Source organism: Terrapene carolina, unplaced genomic scaffold, assembly GCF_002925995.2.
Source record: "Terrapene carolina triunguis isolate 2854851 unplaced genomic scaffold, T_m_triunguis-2.0 Scaffold951, whole genome shotgun sequence".
In the NCBI taxonomy this organism is placed as follows: Eukaryota; Metazoa; Chordata; order Testudines; family Emydidae; genus Terrapene; species Terrapene triunguis.
Genome location: NW_020665302.1, coordinates 4,129,905 through 4,148,359, shown reverse-complemented (window position 1 = coordinate 4,148,359; position 18,455 = coordinate 4,129,905). Strand labels below are relative to the sequence as shown.

Here is an 18,455-nt window from a genome sequence, read left to right as displayed (position 1 = left end):
GCTGGCCCGGGGGTGCTCGGCCGGGGGCTGGCCCGGGGCCGGCACCCCAGGGCCCGAGCCGAGCCAGGCGGGGCCGCCCGCCGGAGGGGGCCAGACTGGGCCGCGCCTCCTTCTCCTCCCCCCACAGCTTACCTGCTGCCTGCTTCCTGCTTCCCGTGAATCAAATGTTCGCGGGAAGCAGGGGAGGGGGCAGAGTTGGGGCGGGGACTTTGGGGGAGGGGGCGGAGTTGGGGCGGGGGCGTGGGCGGGGCTGGGGGCAGGGCCCCGTGGAGTGTCCTCTTTTTGGACACTCAAAATATGGTAACCCTACATAAAGCGCCAGTGAGACCAGCCCTGAAATACCATGTCCATTTAAAAGGAATGTTAATAACTGGAAAGAGTTCAGAGAAGTACTATGAGAGGGATTAACTGGCTGGAAAATGTGCCTTACTGCAAGAGACTAAAGGAGCTCAAGCTGAGATTTGCAGTGACTTGTGCTCCTAACTAATGGTGGCATTGCTGAAAATCCCATCCCATCCTTGTCCAAGAGCAGGTTAAGAGGTGAGTTCATCACAGTCTAGAAGTACCTACATGGAGAGAAGAATTTTGTAATCTAGCAGATAAAGGCATACCAAGATCCAAGGCTGGAATATGAAGGTAGACAAATTCAAATGGGAAATAAACTAAGCTGCAAATTTTTAACATCTTCTTTGATATCTATATCTATAACCTATAAGGCAGGTTTTCCAAACCTCTGATGGGTTCTTGTAGCTCTTTTCTGACCCCTTCCAATTTTTCAACATCCTTTTTGAAGTATGGATACCAGAACTGGACACAGTATCCAGCAATGGTCTTGCTAATGCTGCATATAGAGGCAATAACACCTCCCTACTCAATATTCCTCTCTTTGTACATCCAAAGGTTGTGTTAGCCCTTTTATAGCCACTGAAGTGCACTGGGAGCTCATATTCAGCTGCTCTCCACCATGACCTCTAAGTCCTCTGAGTCACTGCTTTCTAGGACACAGCCCTCCCGACCCCAACTGGTAAATTAATTTAACTAATCGTCTAGAAGACTGAACAATTAGGCTGACCAGTCTATGGACTGCATGCACATATTGGATACTTATTGTTTGGGTCAGTTTCCTGGTTTCAAGATGTAATCTATCCAGTCAGGAAGCAGAAACTATAACACGCAACCATGGCGACCAGTCACAAACTGCAAATAGTCAAAGTGAACAATTCACAGACAACCGATAGGTTGAAAATCTCTTGGCCAGGCTATTTGAACAATGCTTCCACATTCCCAGACATCGGGATTGGTTCATGATTAGAAAAAAAAGCTAAATTCACAATGAATCATACTTGCAATGTATAATTCAGTAAGCTTGACTATGATCCCAGCCACAGAATGTATGTTCCTCCTAGTTCTTCTATTCATAATGTTATGGTTTTAAATGAGAGAGACTAGGTGGGTGTGGTAATATTTTTATTGGACCAACTTCTGTAGGTGAGAGAGACGAGCTTTCGAGCTCCACAGAGCTCTTCTTCAGGCTTGTGGAGTTCGAAAGCTTATCTGTTTCAGCCACAGAAGTTGATCCAATAAAAGACGTTACCTCACCCACCTTGTCTCTCTCATATCCTGGGACCAACATGGCTACAACACCACTGCAAACAGCGATGCTTTTCAATGACCATTTACTAAGTATATTACGGTGCATCACTTACTTCAGTCTTCAAAGCCTTTTTGTGTCTTCCTCCTTGTAAGCATTTCACAAATAAATAATTGGTCTTGTGGTTAAACACAGAAACGATCACTATGAAGCCCTTTGGAGAGCAGAAGGTTTCTGCCCACCCTATGAATACTCTTAATATCCCAAAATAGCAATTCCAGTTCCCATCGCGGGGAATCAGGCTGCTTGAGGCAACCCTGGTCATGCTGAGCCACAATTATCATTATGCATACCAGCAGTAGTCCTCAAATTGCAGTCATACCAGAGACCCCAGTATGGATCAGACCCTGACAGTGCTAGGAGGGAAGGGGTGACGTTACACACGTATAACAAAAAGATGGTCCCTGTCCCCTAGCGCTTACAATAGACTGAGAGAGCGGTTTGCTAGGAAAACATTCTTCATACCATCTGCAGTGCATCCTTGTGCTGAGCCCAAAGACTGCCGCTCATGCCATGGCAGCTGTTCCCAGCCCTGAAAGGGCGAATTGAAAGTTCTCACATCTCTAGCCACCACCTGACAACTCTTGAATTCAGCTCCAGAGACCTCACTGAAGTGCAGGGAGTGGCTTGCGCTGTCTCTGACCTGCTTCTGTTCCCCAGGGATGGAGGTGGCAGCCTACCTGACAGAGAAGGCCCATTCCGTGTCTGTGGTTGAGCTGGAAGAAGTGCCTTTCAAGAAGTTCTTTGGGGAGAAGGTTGGCCAAGCTCTCATGAAGGTGATTATGACTTACCAGTCTCTTAGAGGATTATTTTGGATCAAGCAAGGGGGTCAGTGACCCTGATTCCTGCTGTGCGGAGGACAGCTGTGTACGTCTTACCTCCCTGCTGGCACTATCAGTTAATGGTATCATTGTGTTCAGTTTATTTGATGTATTAAATGTGCATGCAGTGTTCTGAAGCTATAAAGTGCTGCACGGTGGTTGACACCTAAAAGAAAACATTGGCCATATCCTCCCCATTGGCCTAATTGCAATATGCTCAAGTATTTTGTGTTCCTACACTGCAAAATTATGACACCCCACTGAGCAGACGAGATGCAGAGATGCTCAGAGAGCCCGTTTCCAGTGCACCCTCAAGCCGAGTTGAGAGCTATAGCTCAAGAGGGCGGGAATGGGATTGTGGAGGAAAAGTCAGAGAAGCCAGAAACTGGTGGCAGCTCCAGAGCGTAAGGACTCTCTCTCTCTCTCTCGTTGCACAGATGTTTGAAAACAACAGGGTGAAGTTCTACATGCAGACTGAAGTGTCTGAGCTGCGGGAGCAGGAGGGCAAGGTACAGCGGCTGGTGCTCCACAGGAGCTGAGCGTTGCGGGGCTGAGGGCCAGACTGTGCCTGACCTGTGCATGAGTGTGTGGAAGGGCAGGGAGAGTGTGAGGAGCTCAAAGGAGTGCAGGAACCGTTCCCAACCTGCAGCCCTAGGGGCACCTATAACTCCAAAGTGGATAGAGAGAGCTGGGGAGGAGGCCAGGCCAGGCCATGCCCCCCATCCCCACCTCCTCCCAGCACAGTCTGCGGAGTGAACTGGGTTCAAATTAAATATAGGGGTCACTACCAGCCTCTAGTAATTATGGGCTGAGGGATTCTCCTGTTTTTGGTGATTCCACACTGTGCACTGCTGGGACAGGGCTTATCCTGTGACATCATTCCGAGGGCCCACATGCCCGTTGTGCAGTCAGGGTGCCCAGCCCATCCATTAATGAAATACTGCATGAGAAAAGTCAAGCACAGAGAAATTAGCAATGCCAGAATTCAAGTCACCCGTGCAGTCCTAATTTGGCCCCCTTTGTGTGCATGTCCGGAGGAGTCCGGAGGTCTGTCTGTCAGAGGTGGGTTCGTTTCATTGCTGGTTCATTGCTTCTTCTCGTTTCTGTTCTATTAAATTCACATTCTCTCACCATGCCCACCAACACATCTCTGAGGGCAACACATATCTCAGCCCACTGTATTTTTGTGGCTGGATTTTACTGTGGAGAGATTTCAATGATAGGGGTTTGGACAGCAATTAGGATCTAGGATGGTTGGTGAGCACCAGCTAAAGGGGAGATTGGTGCGACATATATCATGCATTACCGCTGTCATTAGGGACCAAGAAACCTGCAGCTACAGGGTTTACATTAGGGAGCCAAGACCCAAGAGTGAGAATCCTGCAGGATGATCTCTTCATTGAAGCAGAATTACAATTGAGTCATTTCCCCTTATCTCATGAACTAGAGTGAGATTCCAACTCAGCTGGGTACTGCTAGATTCGTTTCTGTCCTTAAAGTAACCACGATTTTCATCTGTGTCCCCTAAAGCTTAAGGAAGTTGTCCTGAAGAGTGGGAAAGTCCTCCGTGCGGATGTCTGTGTCATCGGCATAGGTAAACGAACCCTGACGTGCAAAGCTTCAGTGTTTGGCAACAGTGTGGCTTCTGCTTCCCCAGAGGAGAGAGCTTGTTAGCTTAGACTGGTAGGGACCTCTTCGGTCATTGAGTCCAGCCCTTTGCAACCCATCAAATCCACCATCAACACCCAAACAAGGGGAACCTTTCCAGCTGTTGGTTAATTGATCCTTGCCAAAGAGATGTGAAGATAACAGTGAGATATAGTAGCTGAGTCAAAGTCCCTTGTCAGAACTGTGGTTAGGTAATAGATGTGGTCATAAAACTTACTGTTTCCCTCAACATTTTTCATTTGATTTTTGTTTTCCAGGAAAAAATTCATTTAATTTCAAATTGATCTTTTTATTTTGATTCGTTTTTTTTTTTTACAACCTGATGTGGTAGAACGGATGACATGTAGAGTATTTTTTTCCTTTTTCGTCTCTATAACTTTCCAAAACATCTCCAGCATTAGAAGGGTCACCAGGTGACAGAGTTCCGTTTTCCTTTTTGCTGCCTGTTGACTTTTCCAAAGTTGGTGAAGTTTTGAAAAGTGAGAATGAAAAAAGGAAAATAGAAAAAAAAGGAAGAAAAGAAGGGGGAAAACTGTAATGCAGAGAAACAGAGGAGAGCCCTCTTTGAACATGGTTGTGCTCATTTTAACGACAGTTTGGTGCTTAGATACCATCACTTTTGAAATATTTGTGATAGATAGAGAAACAGACTAAAACTATTCTCAAGCATTGATAAGACTCACCCAATTCAATGCCCATTGATCACACCCTTGTGAATTTTAAACTTGAAGTGCATTAAAACATGGTAATATTCATTGGGTAGTATGTGGAATCCTATACATCTGCCATGTACATTGGCCAAACCGGACAGTCTCTACGTAAAAGAATAAATGGACACAAATCAGACGTCAAGAATTATAACATTCAAAAACCAGTTGGAGAACACTTCAATCTCCCTGGCCACTCGATTACAGACCTAAAAGTCGCAATATTACAACAAAAAAACTTCAAAAACAGACTCCAATGAGAGACTGCTGAATTGGAATTAATTTGCAAATTGGACACCATTAAATTAGGCTTGAATAAAGACTGGGAGTGGATGGGCCATTACACAAAGTAAAACTATTTCCCCATGCTTATTTCCCCCCCTACACACACACACAGTTCCTCACATCTCCTTGTCAATTGCCGGAAATGGGCCATTTTCATTACCACTACAAACAGTTCTTTTTCTCTCTTGCTAATAAAAGCTCACCTTAACTGATCACTTTCCTTATAGTGTGTATGGTAACACCCATTCATGTTCTCTGTGTATATATATATCTTCCTACTGTATTTTCTACTACATGCATCCGATGAAGTGGGCTGTAGCCCACGAAAGCTTATGCTCAAATAAATGTGTTAGTCTCTAAGGTGCCACAAGTACTCCTGTTCTTTTTGCGGATACAGACTAACACGGCTGCTACTCTGAATCCTATACATCTGTGGTTCTCAAACTTTTCCAGAAGAAGATCCCCTGACCATTGTTCAAGGACTCCCACAAAACCCCTCTCTTATTTAACTAGGCAGTAACTATTGACGTAATGTACTTGTGCGTCATTTTGTGCAAATTAGGCAGTCTACACAGCCTAGCTTTTATTACCCATCTTTGATTTGCATTTTGTATTGATATTTTAAAAAGCTACAACCAAAAACATTTTCAGATTAAAAATCACGGCCGCCGCTTCGGGGGCTCTATGTATGGCCACGCTTCGGGTTCAGGGCGCTATGCCGCCTCCTTGTGCTCTCCTCCTGGACAAAGCCTCAGTCCTGCAGTGCACTCCATGCAGGTAGAACTCATTGCAGGAGGGGGACTTGAACGTACAAGCCAGGCAAAGGTTAGAGGAGCAGGGATACAGTCTACAAGCACAGTGATCACCACGGATGGGTGGCAATCAGCGTGTTAGCTTCACTTTTCGAAGGAGATCGTTCTGCTATTTTTTAGAGTGGGAGTATATAGAGTGGGAGTGGGGTGAGTTAATTGGAGCACAGGAGTCTGGAAAGGAAGGGCAGTGCTGCGGAGGACGGCAAACAGGGAGAGAAGGAGCACTCTCCGCGTGCCATCTGATAACAGAGTTACCTGGTTTCCAAATGCAGCTGCACATGTTGTACGTATTCTAATCAGTTTATCCCTAGGTCTGTGCATTTCCACTGTTACTTTAGTTTCTGCCAAATCCTCCCCATCCACTGAACTTGGCCAACAAGGCTCTGAAGCCCCCTGTCAATCATTCATTCGCTGCCCACTGTGGCACCCAGCACAGCTGCATTCGTGAGACCCAACAGAAGCTGCTAACTGAGCAGCACCTGGTATCATGGAACTGAACTGACATTGGCAGGAGAGTGATTGCTGGAGGTAGCAGGTCCTTTCTCGCTCTGACATCTGTTTTCATGAGAGAGACAGTGTCTGGGAGTCAGACTCACTCACACAATGTCCTTTGCCTTTCCGGCAGGTGCAAGTCCAGCAACAGGATTTCTGAAGCAAAGCGGCATTAACATTGATTCCAAAGGCTTCATTGTCGTCAACAAGGTAAACACTGTCAAAGCACTGACAGTTGCAAGGCCCTACGCAGGCTGTGATGGTAGGTGTGGAGTCAGCCATATAGCGGAGGAGTGGGAGCAAATCCAGAATTAAGGTTGTAGTGCAGTTGCTATTTAGAGCCAAATTTTCAAAGTCATCTTCCTACGCATGTGTATTTTAGAGTATTGTATCTTGAAAATTGCTGTGGCTCACTAAGGGCATGGTTAGACTATGTGGGATAAATATGGGGTCATTTAGCCAAGGGATTTTTGAGCTATCGGTAGCCTCAAAGTGAGTAGTTTAAGATTAACAAGTATCAGAGGGGTAGCCGTGTTAGTCTGGATCTGTAAAAAGCAACAGAGAGTCCTGTGGCACCTTTAAGACGAAGTGGGCATTCACCCACGAAAGCTTATGCTCCAATACATCTGTTAGTCTTTAAGGTGCCACAGGACTCTCTGTTGCTTTTTAAGATTAACAGATTCGTATGAATATTGACTCACAATAAAATCGCGCGAGAGCATGCGATTTTGGCCCCTGCTGTGGACTGTCCCATGAGGATGTGAAAAGCTTCAGACATCAAATGATTCTGAGGAAGCAAAATGAGAAAAAAATAGAGAGAGCGCTCCCACCCCTTCCCACAAATTCCTGGAGTGTATCCACAGTTGCACTAAACGACACACCCGGTAACCAAGAGGTCTACTCACAGAACTTACGCTAAGTGCTATTAATGTTCCTGTGCCGTGCAGAACCCGCACTGTGTTACTGTAGCCTTGGAGGCTGACTCTAATGCACCCATTTCACAGAGCCAGGATAGGACCCAGATCCTCTAAGGTATTTAGACCCCTAACTCCCATCCACTTCAATGGGAAATACCTTTGAGGACCTGGGTCTCTGTCTCTCGTATGACCAAGCCAACTCTCATCCACTTTGCCACACAGTCTTCAAGAAGCGGCTTGCCAAATCAGATGCGTGTGTAACCCACACTGACAGTATGACTCTGCAGCGGTCACCCTCTTGAAGTTATACCACCGATCAAGGTTTATGACTGTACTGCTCATTGTGTGCTACATGATGTGGTTCTTTAACTCAAGTGTCAGGGGATTGTGCTTCTACAGCTGGAGGTTCTGGGTTCTGTCATCACAGACAACCCTCACAGAAGCATGTCTGTCTGAACGATGCTCGCATAAACAGGAAGACACACCTAGAATCTTGATGCTTAGTGTCCTGCTGCTCTCTCAAATACTGTGTAACCTAGTAACAATGTGTGATTGTGGCTCCCTACATGGTCCACACAGAGAGCAGTAGCATGGTTTATACACTCCCCTTCCCCCCCAAGAACCACCGCCCATTGTCCTGTAGGTGAGGTGAAAAAGGTCTGTGCTGTGAAGATGAAGGTTGGGGGGTCACACCTAGTTAATGACCCATGTGAGTGTAAAAATACATCTTTATGTATAAAAGTTCACCATCAGCAGGAACAGTGGAACAGGACAGGTTGACTGTCTCTGGGAAGGTACTGATATTAGGACTGTTTCTATGGCATGGTATGGTTTTGCAAGACATCTTGTAGTGCTGACACTAGAGATTGTGGGGGAGGCTGGGTTCCAGATGCCCGGGCCCTGCTATCCTTTCATCCAGTGAGCCCTATGTGGGTACAGCTGGCAAAGGAGAAGTGGGAGTAATGCATTGGGTGTAGATGGGGAAGCAACTTCTTTTCTCTCTCTCATCCCTTCCCTTCTCCTCTAGCGCTTGGATTATTTTTGCCTGATTTGGCTAAGTGTTGTAATCATGGTGAAGCAGTGCTGCTGCTGACCCTGCACTTGTAACACCGATTGCGGCGTAATCACCAGTGGTGCTTGTGGTTAGATGTTCGGCTGCGTGTGTTCCCTCTGTGCGCTGCCCCAGCTCTGCGCAGACAGCTGGCACAGCAGACCTCGAGCGAACCGCCCAATGACCACAAAATCCGTTAAGGTGCGAAGGCACCAGGCCAGGTTTATCATCGACGAAGCGTAGTCCTAGCTCTCCAGATCAATGTCTACAATTCTACTAGCACGTGTGTGCCCGTGACAATGGCCGCAGCTCAGTGTATGGTGGGACTTTCCATTCCCCGCTAGACTGGCCTGCCTCTTGCTCACTATTTAACTTTGCTTTATATCAGCAAAGTTTTGACTACTTTAGCCCAGGCCTCAGGCCTCCTACCAGGCCTTGATACATGGGCTTATGTTTCAGGCCCTCTCCCTACTACAGTGCTAACAGCCCCTTGCTTCCTTTCAGATGATGCAGACCAACATCCCAGGAGTTTTTGCAGCTGGTGATGCTGTCACCTTTCCACTGGCCTTGCGTAACAACAAGAAGGTGAACATCCCTCACTGGCAGATGGCACATATGCATGGTGGGTGTATTTCAGTCCCTTCACATTAGGGCTCCTGAACTACTTAGGGACAGGCCTGTCTTGAAGATGCGCAGGAAGTCAGCCAGCCAGACCTGGCTAGATAGAGAGGCAGTTGGGAATAGGTAGCAGGGGAATGGGGATTTATTATTCACCATTCACTTGACTGTTCAATATTATCCCTCATTATTCCGTCATGGGTTGTTTGTCTTAGATTGGCCAGTGGTCCTTACCCAACGGGGGTTTTTCAGATTTAAAGATATTTAGGCACCTACTGATGCAGATAGGTGCCTAGTGGGACTTAATAAAGCATGTAACCTAGTCGAGTCCCTAACTCCCATTGCCGTGCTTGTAAATCCGACTAGGTGCCCACCTTTCTCTTTAGGCCCCCAAATACAGCCCTAGTCCTTAGCTGTGCAAGCCAGGGATTTTTCCGTGATGCCTTTAACTTCCTGCCATAGCACAATCCTTCCTGGAGCACCCTCCTGCAGCAGGCTGTGGCATGGCAGGCACACCTGCCTCAGTTTCCTTCCTTAAGAGTCCCCAGTAACTTCACACAACCTTTCTTGCCTCAATAATAACCCTCCTTGGGGCCAGTTTTTTAGCCAAACACAGTGCAAATCAGACAGCATCCCTCACTGCCCCGGCCTGCTCACTGTCCCAGTGTCAGTGTCCAACTCTCCAGTGTGGACATGTCGGCAGATTAGCCCCTCCGCTGCCTCCCTTTCTTCAGCCCCTCCGACCCTGGCTCGGGGAAGCCAGACTGCAAACCCCTCTTGCTGCTCTCCTGCCTTTGCCCAGGAGCCACCTTCTGCTTCCTCCAGGCCTCTGGTCTCTAGTACCTCTCAACTATTTTTTTACTGAGTGAGTCTGGCAGCCCTGACTCACCAGGTTCTCTTCCCCCTGATCCTTTTATAACTCCAGGTGCTGCCCCGCCTTCCGTTGGCCAAACTAGGAGCACCTGTACAGACACAGGGGAGCTGGGCCTACTTCATTTAAAGGGGCCAGTCAATCTGTGATATATGTTCCTCCTGCTGACATCTCCATGCTGGACAGCCGGCACGCCTGCCTCAGTTTCCTTCCTTCAGAGTCCCCAGTAACTACATATCCGCTTTCTTGCCTCAATAATACCCCTCCGTGGGGCCAGTTTATTATCAAAACATAGTGCAAATCAGTCCATAATCGAAAGTCCCCAACACAGTCCATATCACTGCAGTGCATGTAATCCTTAAAACCCTCTCTTTCCAGCACGAACCTCACCCCGCAAGGCTCTCTGCTGGGACTGCATCCTCATACTGCAGTGTCTTCCACTACATCTCAGCTCCTTGTCAGTCCTCTTCAAGCCCTCTGCCAGGATAGTCACCCTAGCCCTTCCAGACGGAGTGTCACCCTGCTCTTCCCAACGGGAACCCCACAGCCCCTTTGCCGGGAGATGGTTCACTCCCCCAGCCCTCTCGCTGTTCCCTGGGTCCAGCTCTCCAGCATGTCAGCTGCAAGCCCTTCTGCTGCTCCCCTGCCTCCAGCCCTCTTCCACCTTCGGCTTTCTGGCTTAGAGCCAGCAGGCACCTCTCTCTGCTGCTGCCGCTCCTCTTCCTGCCTTCCGCCCTCTCCAGCCCTGGCTCAGGGAGATCAGCCAACAAAACCCGCTTGCATCGCCCCTGCCTTCAGCCTTCTCCCAGGAAATACCTTCTGCTTCCTACGAGGACCTCCTGTAGTCTCTTGGTTGCCGGTAGCTCTCACCTGCCTTCTTCCGAATGAAGCTGGTAACCCCAATTCACCAGATCTGTCTCCCCACTAGGGCCCTGCTGCCTGGCTCGTTTACAGCCCTAGGCACTGCCTCACCCTCTTAAATGGCCAAACTGGCACAGGGGCACTGGGCCTGCTTCATTTAAAGGGGTCAGCCGCCCTGTGACACTTCCCTTATCAATGTTCTACACTTCATAGCCTCTAACTGATACTGATTTCCTTCGATTTCCCTTTTCTTCCATTAGTTTTATGTTTCTGTTTTAGTTCTAATGCTGCCTTCACTTCACCACTGAACCAGGGTGGGTTTTTAGCCCAAGTAGTCATCTAGCCTGTGTGTGGAGTCCTGGCTTTTTGGCCCTCTAATAAACTCCTATTTTTCATTCACATTTTTCTATCTCAATTTTTCCTCTTATTCAGTTTGGCTCATAATTGTTCCCAGTGTTGGGAAATGAGTGATTTTCAAGCACCAAGTCTAGGTTGTTCTGGCTGCGACTGTCTTCTCTTTGCCCATATTGAACATAATCAGATGTGGCCTAGACCATTGCTAGAATTCCTCTTCTTCCTGATGTATTTAAAAATACCTTTATTGTCCTTAACCTGCTGGCCTTAGGCATTTGGCTTCTCTCAGTGTCCAACAGTTTACCCAGAAAAAAGGAAAAATCCCCCAGGCAAGTTGAAGGACTCAGTCATCCCCCGGCTTGCACACTAGCCCCTTTCTCCTTTTTGCATCAGCCTTTTCCCCCACCCCCCCAGTCTCACGCGTCCCACTGTGGCACTGCCAGTCTGCCAGCCAGGTGTCCCAGTGGTCAGTTTTTAGAGTTCTATCACCCAGGTTACCCTTCCTTTTGAACGCAATACTCTGGTTAGCATCGTTCTAAACATGCTTCGAGGATTTTAATATCATTACATGACATAAAGAAGCATCGGCACTGAAAACATGCTCTTCTTTACCTACAGCAACGCCATTCTCAGTCTATGAAGCCCTGAATCACCATGGTGCCAGTACAGATTTTGGGGGGGCACTGATACTTTGCCCCATAAAGATCTCTGCTCTTGAGAAGTGTTTTATCCACTGTCCCTCCTCTTCCCCTCTCTCCTTGTTCATTTTTCGATATCTGTGAAAGGTGCCAGGCGCCATTCTGCCCTGTCATTGGGGGGGAACACTGAAAGGGGCGGGGGTGAGACTGGTAGCTAAGGTTAAGATTTTGTCACGGTTATTTTTAGTAAAAGTCACGGACAGGTCGCGGACAAGAAACAAAAATGCATGGAAGCCTGTGACCTGTCTGTGACTTTTACTAAAAATAATGGGGGTGGGCGGTGTTGACGGGGAGCTGACTGATGCCCAAGCGGGGCTGGGGAGGAGAGGGAAGAGAGCCTGAGGTCTGTTGCAAGAGGGAGGGGGAAGTCCAGCACCTGCCGCTGCCGACAGCTCGAGATCCCTCTGCCACAGCCCCAGCGGCTCCGAGCTCTGGGGTCCCACCATCCGCAGTGGCTCCAGGTCTCCCTGAGGAAGCTGAGAGCTCTGGCCCTGCTGCCCTGGGGTTGAAGCAGGAGGTCTCGTAAAGTCACGGAATCCATGATCTCCGTGACATAATCTTATCCTTACTGGTAGCCAGTCTTCTCGGGGGTGGGAGGGTGCAGATTAAGGGTCTATAGATGAACGAGAGCCACACAACCTTCCTTTAAAGGCAGGTAACTGAGGGGCTTCACCATGACCTTGCTAGCATTGTGGTTCATGAAACTTCTGCTGTCGTCCCTCTGCTTGGTTGTCTGATGGGCGTTTTTTAATCTAAGGTGAAAGGTCTTAGGCTCCACTTAAACTGTGATTAGAGCAATTGGTAGCAAAAGGCTTTAAACCATCCCAAAGTCCTGGGCGCAATCCGAGCACTCTGGGCCTGCCCAGGCACAGCGTGTGTGTCAAGACTCCCGCATGATTTCCTTTCTTACACTCTGTTTCTTCGGTTTCCCAGGCCGCATAGCAGCTCTGAACATGCTGGCCCATGGCACGGAGATCAGCACGGTCCCGTACCTGTGGACGGCTGTGTTTGGGAAGAGCCTACGCTATGCAGGTCAGACATACTAATGCGAGCCGGACGAGCCAGGCAGCCGCTTGAACTGGACGGGAGCCGTACATAAATCTTGGGGGGATAACACCCAGCTCCCTCCTCCAACCTGGAGGGGTCTCACCAGCGACTGATGTCTGCACTTTAGGAAAAAATGCCACATGTGCTACTGTGGGAACAGGAGGGGCCCCTAGCGCCCCAAGATTTACAAATGGGAGATGGCTCTGAGGGCACAGTACTGAACCTGACTAGGGTGGGGCAGGGCTTGACCTTCAGGGGGGAGGAGATGCCTGTCCCTGACTGAGGCGGAGGGGCAATACCTAAACCTGACTAGGGGTGATGGGTGGCAGCTGAATCTGACTGGGGGGAGGGGCAATGCCTGAAACTCTTTCGGGGGGCAGTGCCTGAACTGGACATGGCACCTGGACCCAATGAGGGTGACCAAGTTGAGGGGTGAGGTAGCTGGACTGTGATGACTGGTATCACAGACGCTGAGTTTTATTTTTCCCGGTGGGTGCTTCACCCCCGCTCCATCCCAAGGTCCCGCCCTCACTTCACCCCTTCCCCCAATGCCCTGCCCTCACCCTGTCTCTTCCCTCCCCTCCTCAGCCTCTTTCCCCCCAACCAGTGCCTCCCGCCAGCCACTGAACAGCTGATTGGCGGGCTGCTGAACAGCTGTGGTTGGTGGGTGCTGAGCACCCACTGTTTTTTTCCCGTGGGTGCTCCAGCCCCGGCACACACACTGAGTCGGCGCCTCTGGCTGGCATTGCTGATGTGTGAACATGAGGAGTTCTGAGAGAATTCCCAGACAAAAAACTATGGGAACAGGGAGTTAAAGCCAAGAGTGCGTATTCTGAGTGAAATACATGATGGCGGTGTTGTCAAAAAGAAGCATTATAAAGCCACAACATTCAGAGTGAAGGTTTAATTTAAAAGAATTCCAAACAAGTTAAAATAATCATATCACATGATCGTGATGACTGAGGCTTTTCAGTCTCTGTGGTCCCAGGTCAGAGGATACAGGAGATTTGTTTTCTTTTTTCTTCATCATGGAAAACTTATTTATAATGTGAAGTTTTCCTGCGACCCAAATTGTGCATGAATTCAAAATGCCAGCCTGTTACCACATCATTTGTAGGTTTAAGACCTGCACACACAGTACTGGGCAGGCCCATTCTAAAGCATCTGAACAACACGTGAAGGTAAATTTGCCTGTTCACTTGGTTGGCAGTAGATTCTACTGGTGAGAGTTCTGAGCACGTCCAAATAGGGAAGATAACCACTGTGCTAATCTGGACATCACTTCTGGGTCTGAGTCTCTTCTTCATCCCATTTAGCCCCAGCAAAGGGGCTAGAAAGCCACTCAATTTCCCCCACTGTGAAGCAATCCCCAGCAGAGCTAAAGCTAGGATATGGCTCCTTTACCACCCCCTGCAGCCTCTATCTTAGGGGACCAATGTGCTACTTTGCTCGGGCCATTCTCAGCTCATGTACTGGCCAGTTGGAGCCAGAGTCAGCCAGTACAGGTTAGAGGAGCCCCAAGGCCTCTGTGAAGTACACCGAGGCTAGAACAGAACTGGCTCTCAGATCAGGAAGTCACAGTTCCTTTGCCATGTTCTCTCTCAGCTATGCCCTCTCTCTCCAGTCACCTGAGATTGTTGGCTTATCCCTCTGAGGTCCTTATGCCCACAACCTTATTCTGAACCTCCAGTGCCTCCTGTATCAGTCAGGGTACATCTCTGCTGGTGCTGGAAGGTGGCATTTCCAGCTAAACATACCTGCACTAGCTTGACGAGCGTTAGTGTGCTAAAAATAGACATGTAGCCTCAGCAGCGCAAGAGGCAGGCGGGACTAGCTGCCTCTGTGGATAATTAATGAACCAATCACTGGTCCAGGGAGACAGAGAGAGAGAGAAATGAAAAACATCTTAATTCACATAAAATTACATTAGAAATGATTTAGAAGTATTATAAAATTGTAATATATACACCAAACGATGAATAAAATAAAGCAAAACGTGTCTTAAGCAAACATTACACATGGATCACTAAAGCGTCGTCATCACCACGTTCACTCAAAATATTAACACACCAAGTCACTCTACCCTCCCATTCTGTTCTGGTGAGTTTTCAGAACAGCCAGTTTTCCCCAACCCAGCAAAATGTAGCCAGTCAGGAACCAGAGCCCTCGCATTTGGCCAATGTCACTCTGAGAACAAACAGGGGCTTGGGAGCGCTCTCTGGAATTTGGCAAGGACCTTATCCAAAAAGCACACACTCCCTTTGTCCCAGTGACTCTTTCCTTGTTTGTCCTCAGTGCAACAGCTTCAACAGGAGACACTGAGGGAGCTCCCCACATCCGACTATCTCATACCACAGTGATAGGCACTCACCTGAGAGGTGGCAGATCCCTGTTCAAATCCTTGCCCCCACCCAGGCATAGGGGGTGACTTGAACTGAGGGTCTCCTATAGCCACGCTGAGTACCCTCACCAGTGGGCTAAAGTTTATGGGGGAGGTCTTCTTCCTTCTCCCTGGACACCTGGCATGGAGCTGCAGTGCCCATGCCCAGAGGCAGAAACATGGGTACTGAGCAATTTTAGGAACCTACAGGGTTCGGTGGCAGCTGAGCAGTGGTTTTGTGAATCCCAGTGGGGCCAGATTCTGGGATTTAGGCACCTAAAGTGACACTTATACACTTAATTTCTTAATGACGTTAGTGGGCAGACTGTGGCAGACTGTGGCTTCCCATAGCACTATGATTGAATCATTTAGGAGATGGCTGAGCAAAGAATGCTGGGATTTTACGACTATCACGCCAATCCCAGCACATAGTGAGGGTGTGTCTGGTTTGTAGACTGTCATCCAAAAAGAGGTTGTGGCTGTAAGACAGACCACCGCCATATGGCATGTGTTGTCTACGTATGTGCCTGTGTGAGTATCTGTGTGCACATGAGATTGCGTAATGTGGAACCATAGGGGAGGAAGGGCAAAGGGAGCAGCACCCTGCTTCCTGCACCGCTTTGACATTTCCCCTGTTTTTCAGGCCACGGGGAAGGATTTGATGATGTCGTCTTTCAAGGCGATTTAGATGAACTGAAGTTTGTGGCATTTTACACCAAGTAAGTGTTTCTCTTCCCTTTGAGACTTTCCAACATGGACATTAATCTGACTGCTCAGTTATTGAAATATTTCCTTTTACTCTATTTCTGCTATAGTCACTAGCCATCAGTTTTTCCCCCTCCAAGGATCCAGGTTGCTGTGCATTAATAAAATGACACATCTGAAATCAGATCACACACACCACACCACAGAAACACCAACCCAGGAACCAATCCCTGTAGCAAACCTCGTTGCCTACTCTGTCCCCATATCTACTCTGGCGACACCATCAGGGGACCCAACCACATCAGCCACACCATCAAGGGCTCATTCACCTGCACATTTACTAATGTTATATATGCCATCATGTGCCAGCAATGCCCCTCTGCCATGTACATTGGCCAAACCAGACAGTCCCTCCGCAAAAAAATAAATGGACACAAATCGGACATCAGGAATGGTAACATACAAAAGCCAGTAAGTGAACACTTCAATCTCCCTGGTCATTCTATTACAGATTTAAAAGTCACTATCATTGAACAAAAAAACTTCAGAAACAGACTTAAAAGAGAAACAGCAGAACTAAAATTAATTTGCAAATTTAACACCATTAATCTGGGCTTGAATAGGGACTGGGAGTGGCTGGCTCATTACAGAAGCAGCTTTTTCTCTCCTGAAATTAACACCTCCTCATCTATTATTGGGAGTGGACTACATCCACCCTGATTGAATTGGCCCTGTCAACACTGGTTCTCCACTTGCGAAGTAACTCCCTGCTCTCCATGTGTCAGTATATAATGCCTGCATCTGTAACTTTCACTCTATGCATCTGAAGAAGTGAGGTTTTTACCCACAAAAGCCTATGCCCAAATAAATCTGTTAGTCTTTAAGGTGCCACCAGACTCCTTGTTGTATTTGAAATCAGAGGAGTTTTGAGACCAATGCTGCATGAGGGCATTAGGTTCAGTTTGTTCTGCACAATGAATGTTCTCTAGACATGCCCAACACAACGTAGACCTCAGAGAGGGGTGGAGTAGGTGAAATGGGTGAGATTCTTAAGAGTGACTTAAGTGCCTAACTCACTTTAGGCACCGCCATCCAACATTTAGATGCCACTGGCATTCACAAAACCACCACTCAGCTGCTGTCTAAACCTGTAGGCACCAAGTTCCCACCTTTAAAGTCCCCAAGGCACCTCGATTTCAGCAGCTGGGCCTTCACTGAGTCACCTCGCTCCTGACATCTCCCAGCAGGTCAACACCTACCTCACACCTCAGCCGCAGTGGGATTTGCAACTAGGCATTTCTCACCGATCTTGCCTCCAACGCCTGATGCAGTAGGCATGCCGAGAGCATGCCTAAACCCCTACACAGGACAGTGGAGAAGGAGGTGCCCCCGTATGTTCAATGGTTAGAGCACAGCCCCAGGATGTGGGAGAGCTGGGTTCAAATCCCCCCTCTGCCTCATGTGGAGCAGAGATTTGAACTTGTCTCCTACCTCTCTGACCACTGGGCTATAGGGTAGCCAAGAGCAAGGCTTGCTGAGTCTCTCCAGTGGACATTGTTCCACTGTCCATAAATACTTAACTATTGATTGGGGGCAGCAGGACTCTATTAGGGCACTGTTGTCAGAGGCCCAGGGTTCAGTCCCCCTGCTCCAGTGGAGAGCTGATTATTTATACATTTAAGGCACTCTTCTGAGAGGTGGGGGACCTTAATTTCCTCCTCCACATCAGGCAGCAGGGGGATATGAACCCAGGTCTCCCACTTCCTGGGCTAAAGATTATAAGTGGGGAACCATCACCCCTGCTTTCCACCAGGCATAGGTGCCCCATTCACGTACCTCCAGCTCAGACTTAAGGGGCTAAATCCGTTTGAGGGTGTGGGTCACACACCCCTCCTCAGCCTTTCCTATTGGCTAGCTTAGGCAGCACCCTGCTCCCCATGCTGGCTTTTGTGTGAAACCCATTCTTAGACACTTAAATCTCCCCGTGATTTCTGTAAGGGGCACCTAACTCAGAGTTGTGAATTGCATTAGGTGGCAGGACACATAAATGTTAGGGGCTGCACTGCAGGGGTGGCGGAGCCTTCCCAAAAGTGGGGGGGTCAGGGGCCCCCACCCCTTCAGTGCCCCCGCCCCACATCTTTCACCCAAGGCCCCACCCCTGGCCAAGCCGGAAGCCGGAGCAGGCTGGGAGCCACGGACCCGCCATCTGCCTGGGGTGGGGGAGCCGAGAGCAGCCCCCAGCACATGTCCCCAGACCCCACTTCAAATGGTTTCATTTTGAAAATGTGAAAAAAAAATTCTTTCCAACTTTATCATTTTGATTCCCATCTCATTTAAATGTCAAGGTGTTTCTAATGCCCTCCCCCAGCGGAGGGGTTCTCCTAGAAAAACAAACAAAAGAAAGCTCCTTTTCTCTCTCTTTCCCTTACAAGAGCAGGGAATAGAGTGAAAGAATTTCAAGGCAAAAATGGACCCTCTCTTGGGCAATCTTTCTGGAGTCAGCCTGTAGCGGAGTGA

General features: G+C 48.4%; 1 protein-coding gene across 1 annotated transcript in view; it reads left to right on the top strand.

Moving 5' to 3' along the window:
- AIFM3 (apoptosis inducing factor mitochondria associated 3) overlaps window positions 1-18,455 on the top strand; it is an 86,102-nt gene that overhangs the window by 57,650 nt on the left and 9,997 nt on the right. Inside the window, exons 12-18 of the mRNA XM_026661245.1 lie at window positions 2,312-2,427; window positions 2,910-2,981; window positions 4,003-4,066; window positions 6,570-6,646; window positions 8,909-9,026; window positions 12,740-12,838; window positions 15,877-15,952. Of these exons, the coding sequence (XP_026517030.1) occupies window positions 2,312-2,427; window positions 2,910-2,981; window positions 4,003-4,066; window positions 6,570-6,646; window positions 8,909-9,026; window positions 12,740-12,838; window positions 15,877-15,952 (622 nt within the window). The remainder of the gene's footprint in view (window positions 1-2,311; window positions 2,428-2,909; window positions 2,982-4,002; window positions 4,067-6,569; window positions 6,647-8,908; window positions 9,027-12,739; window positions 12,839-15,876; window positions 15,953-18,455) is intronic.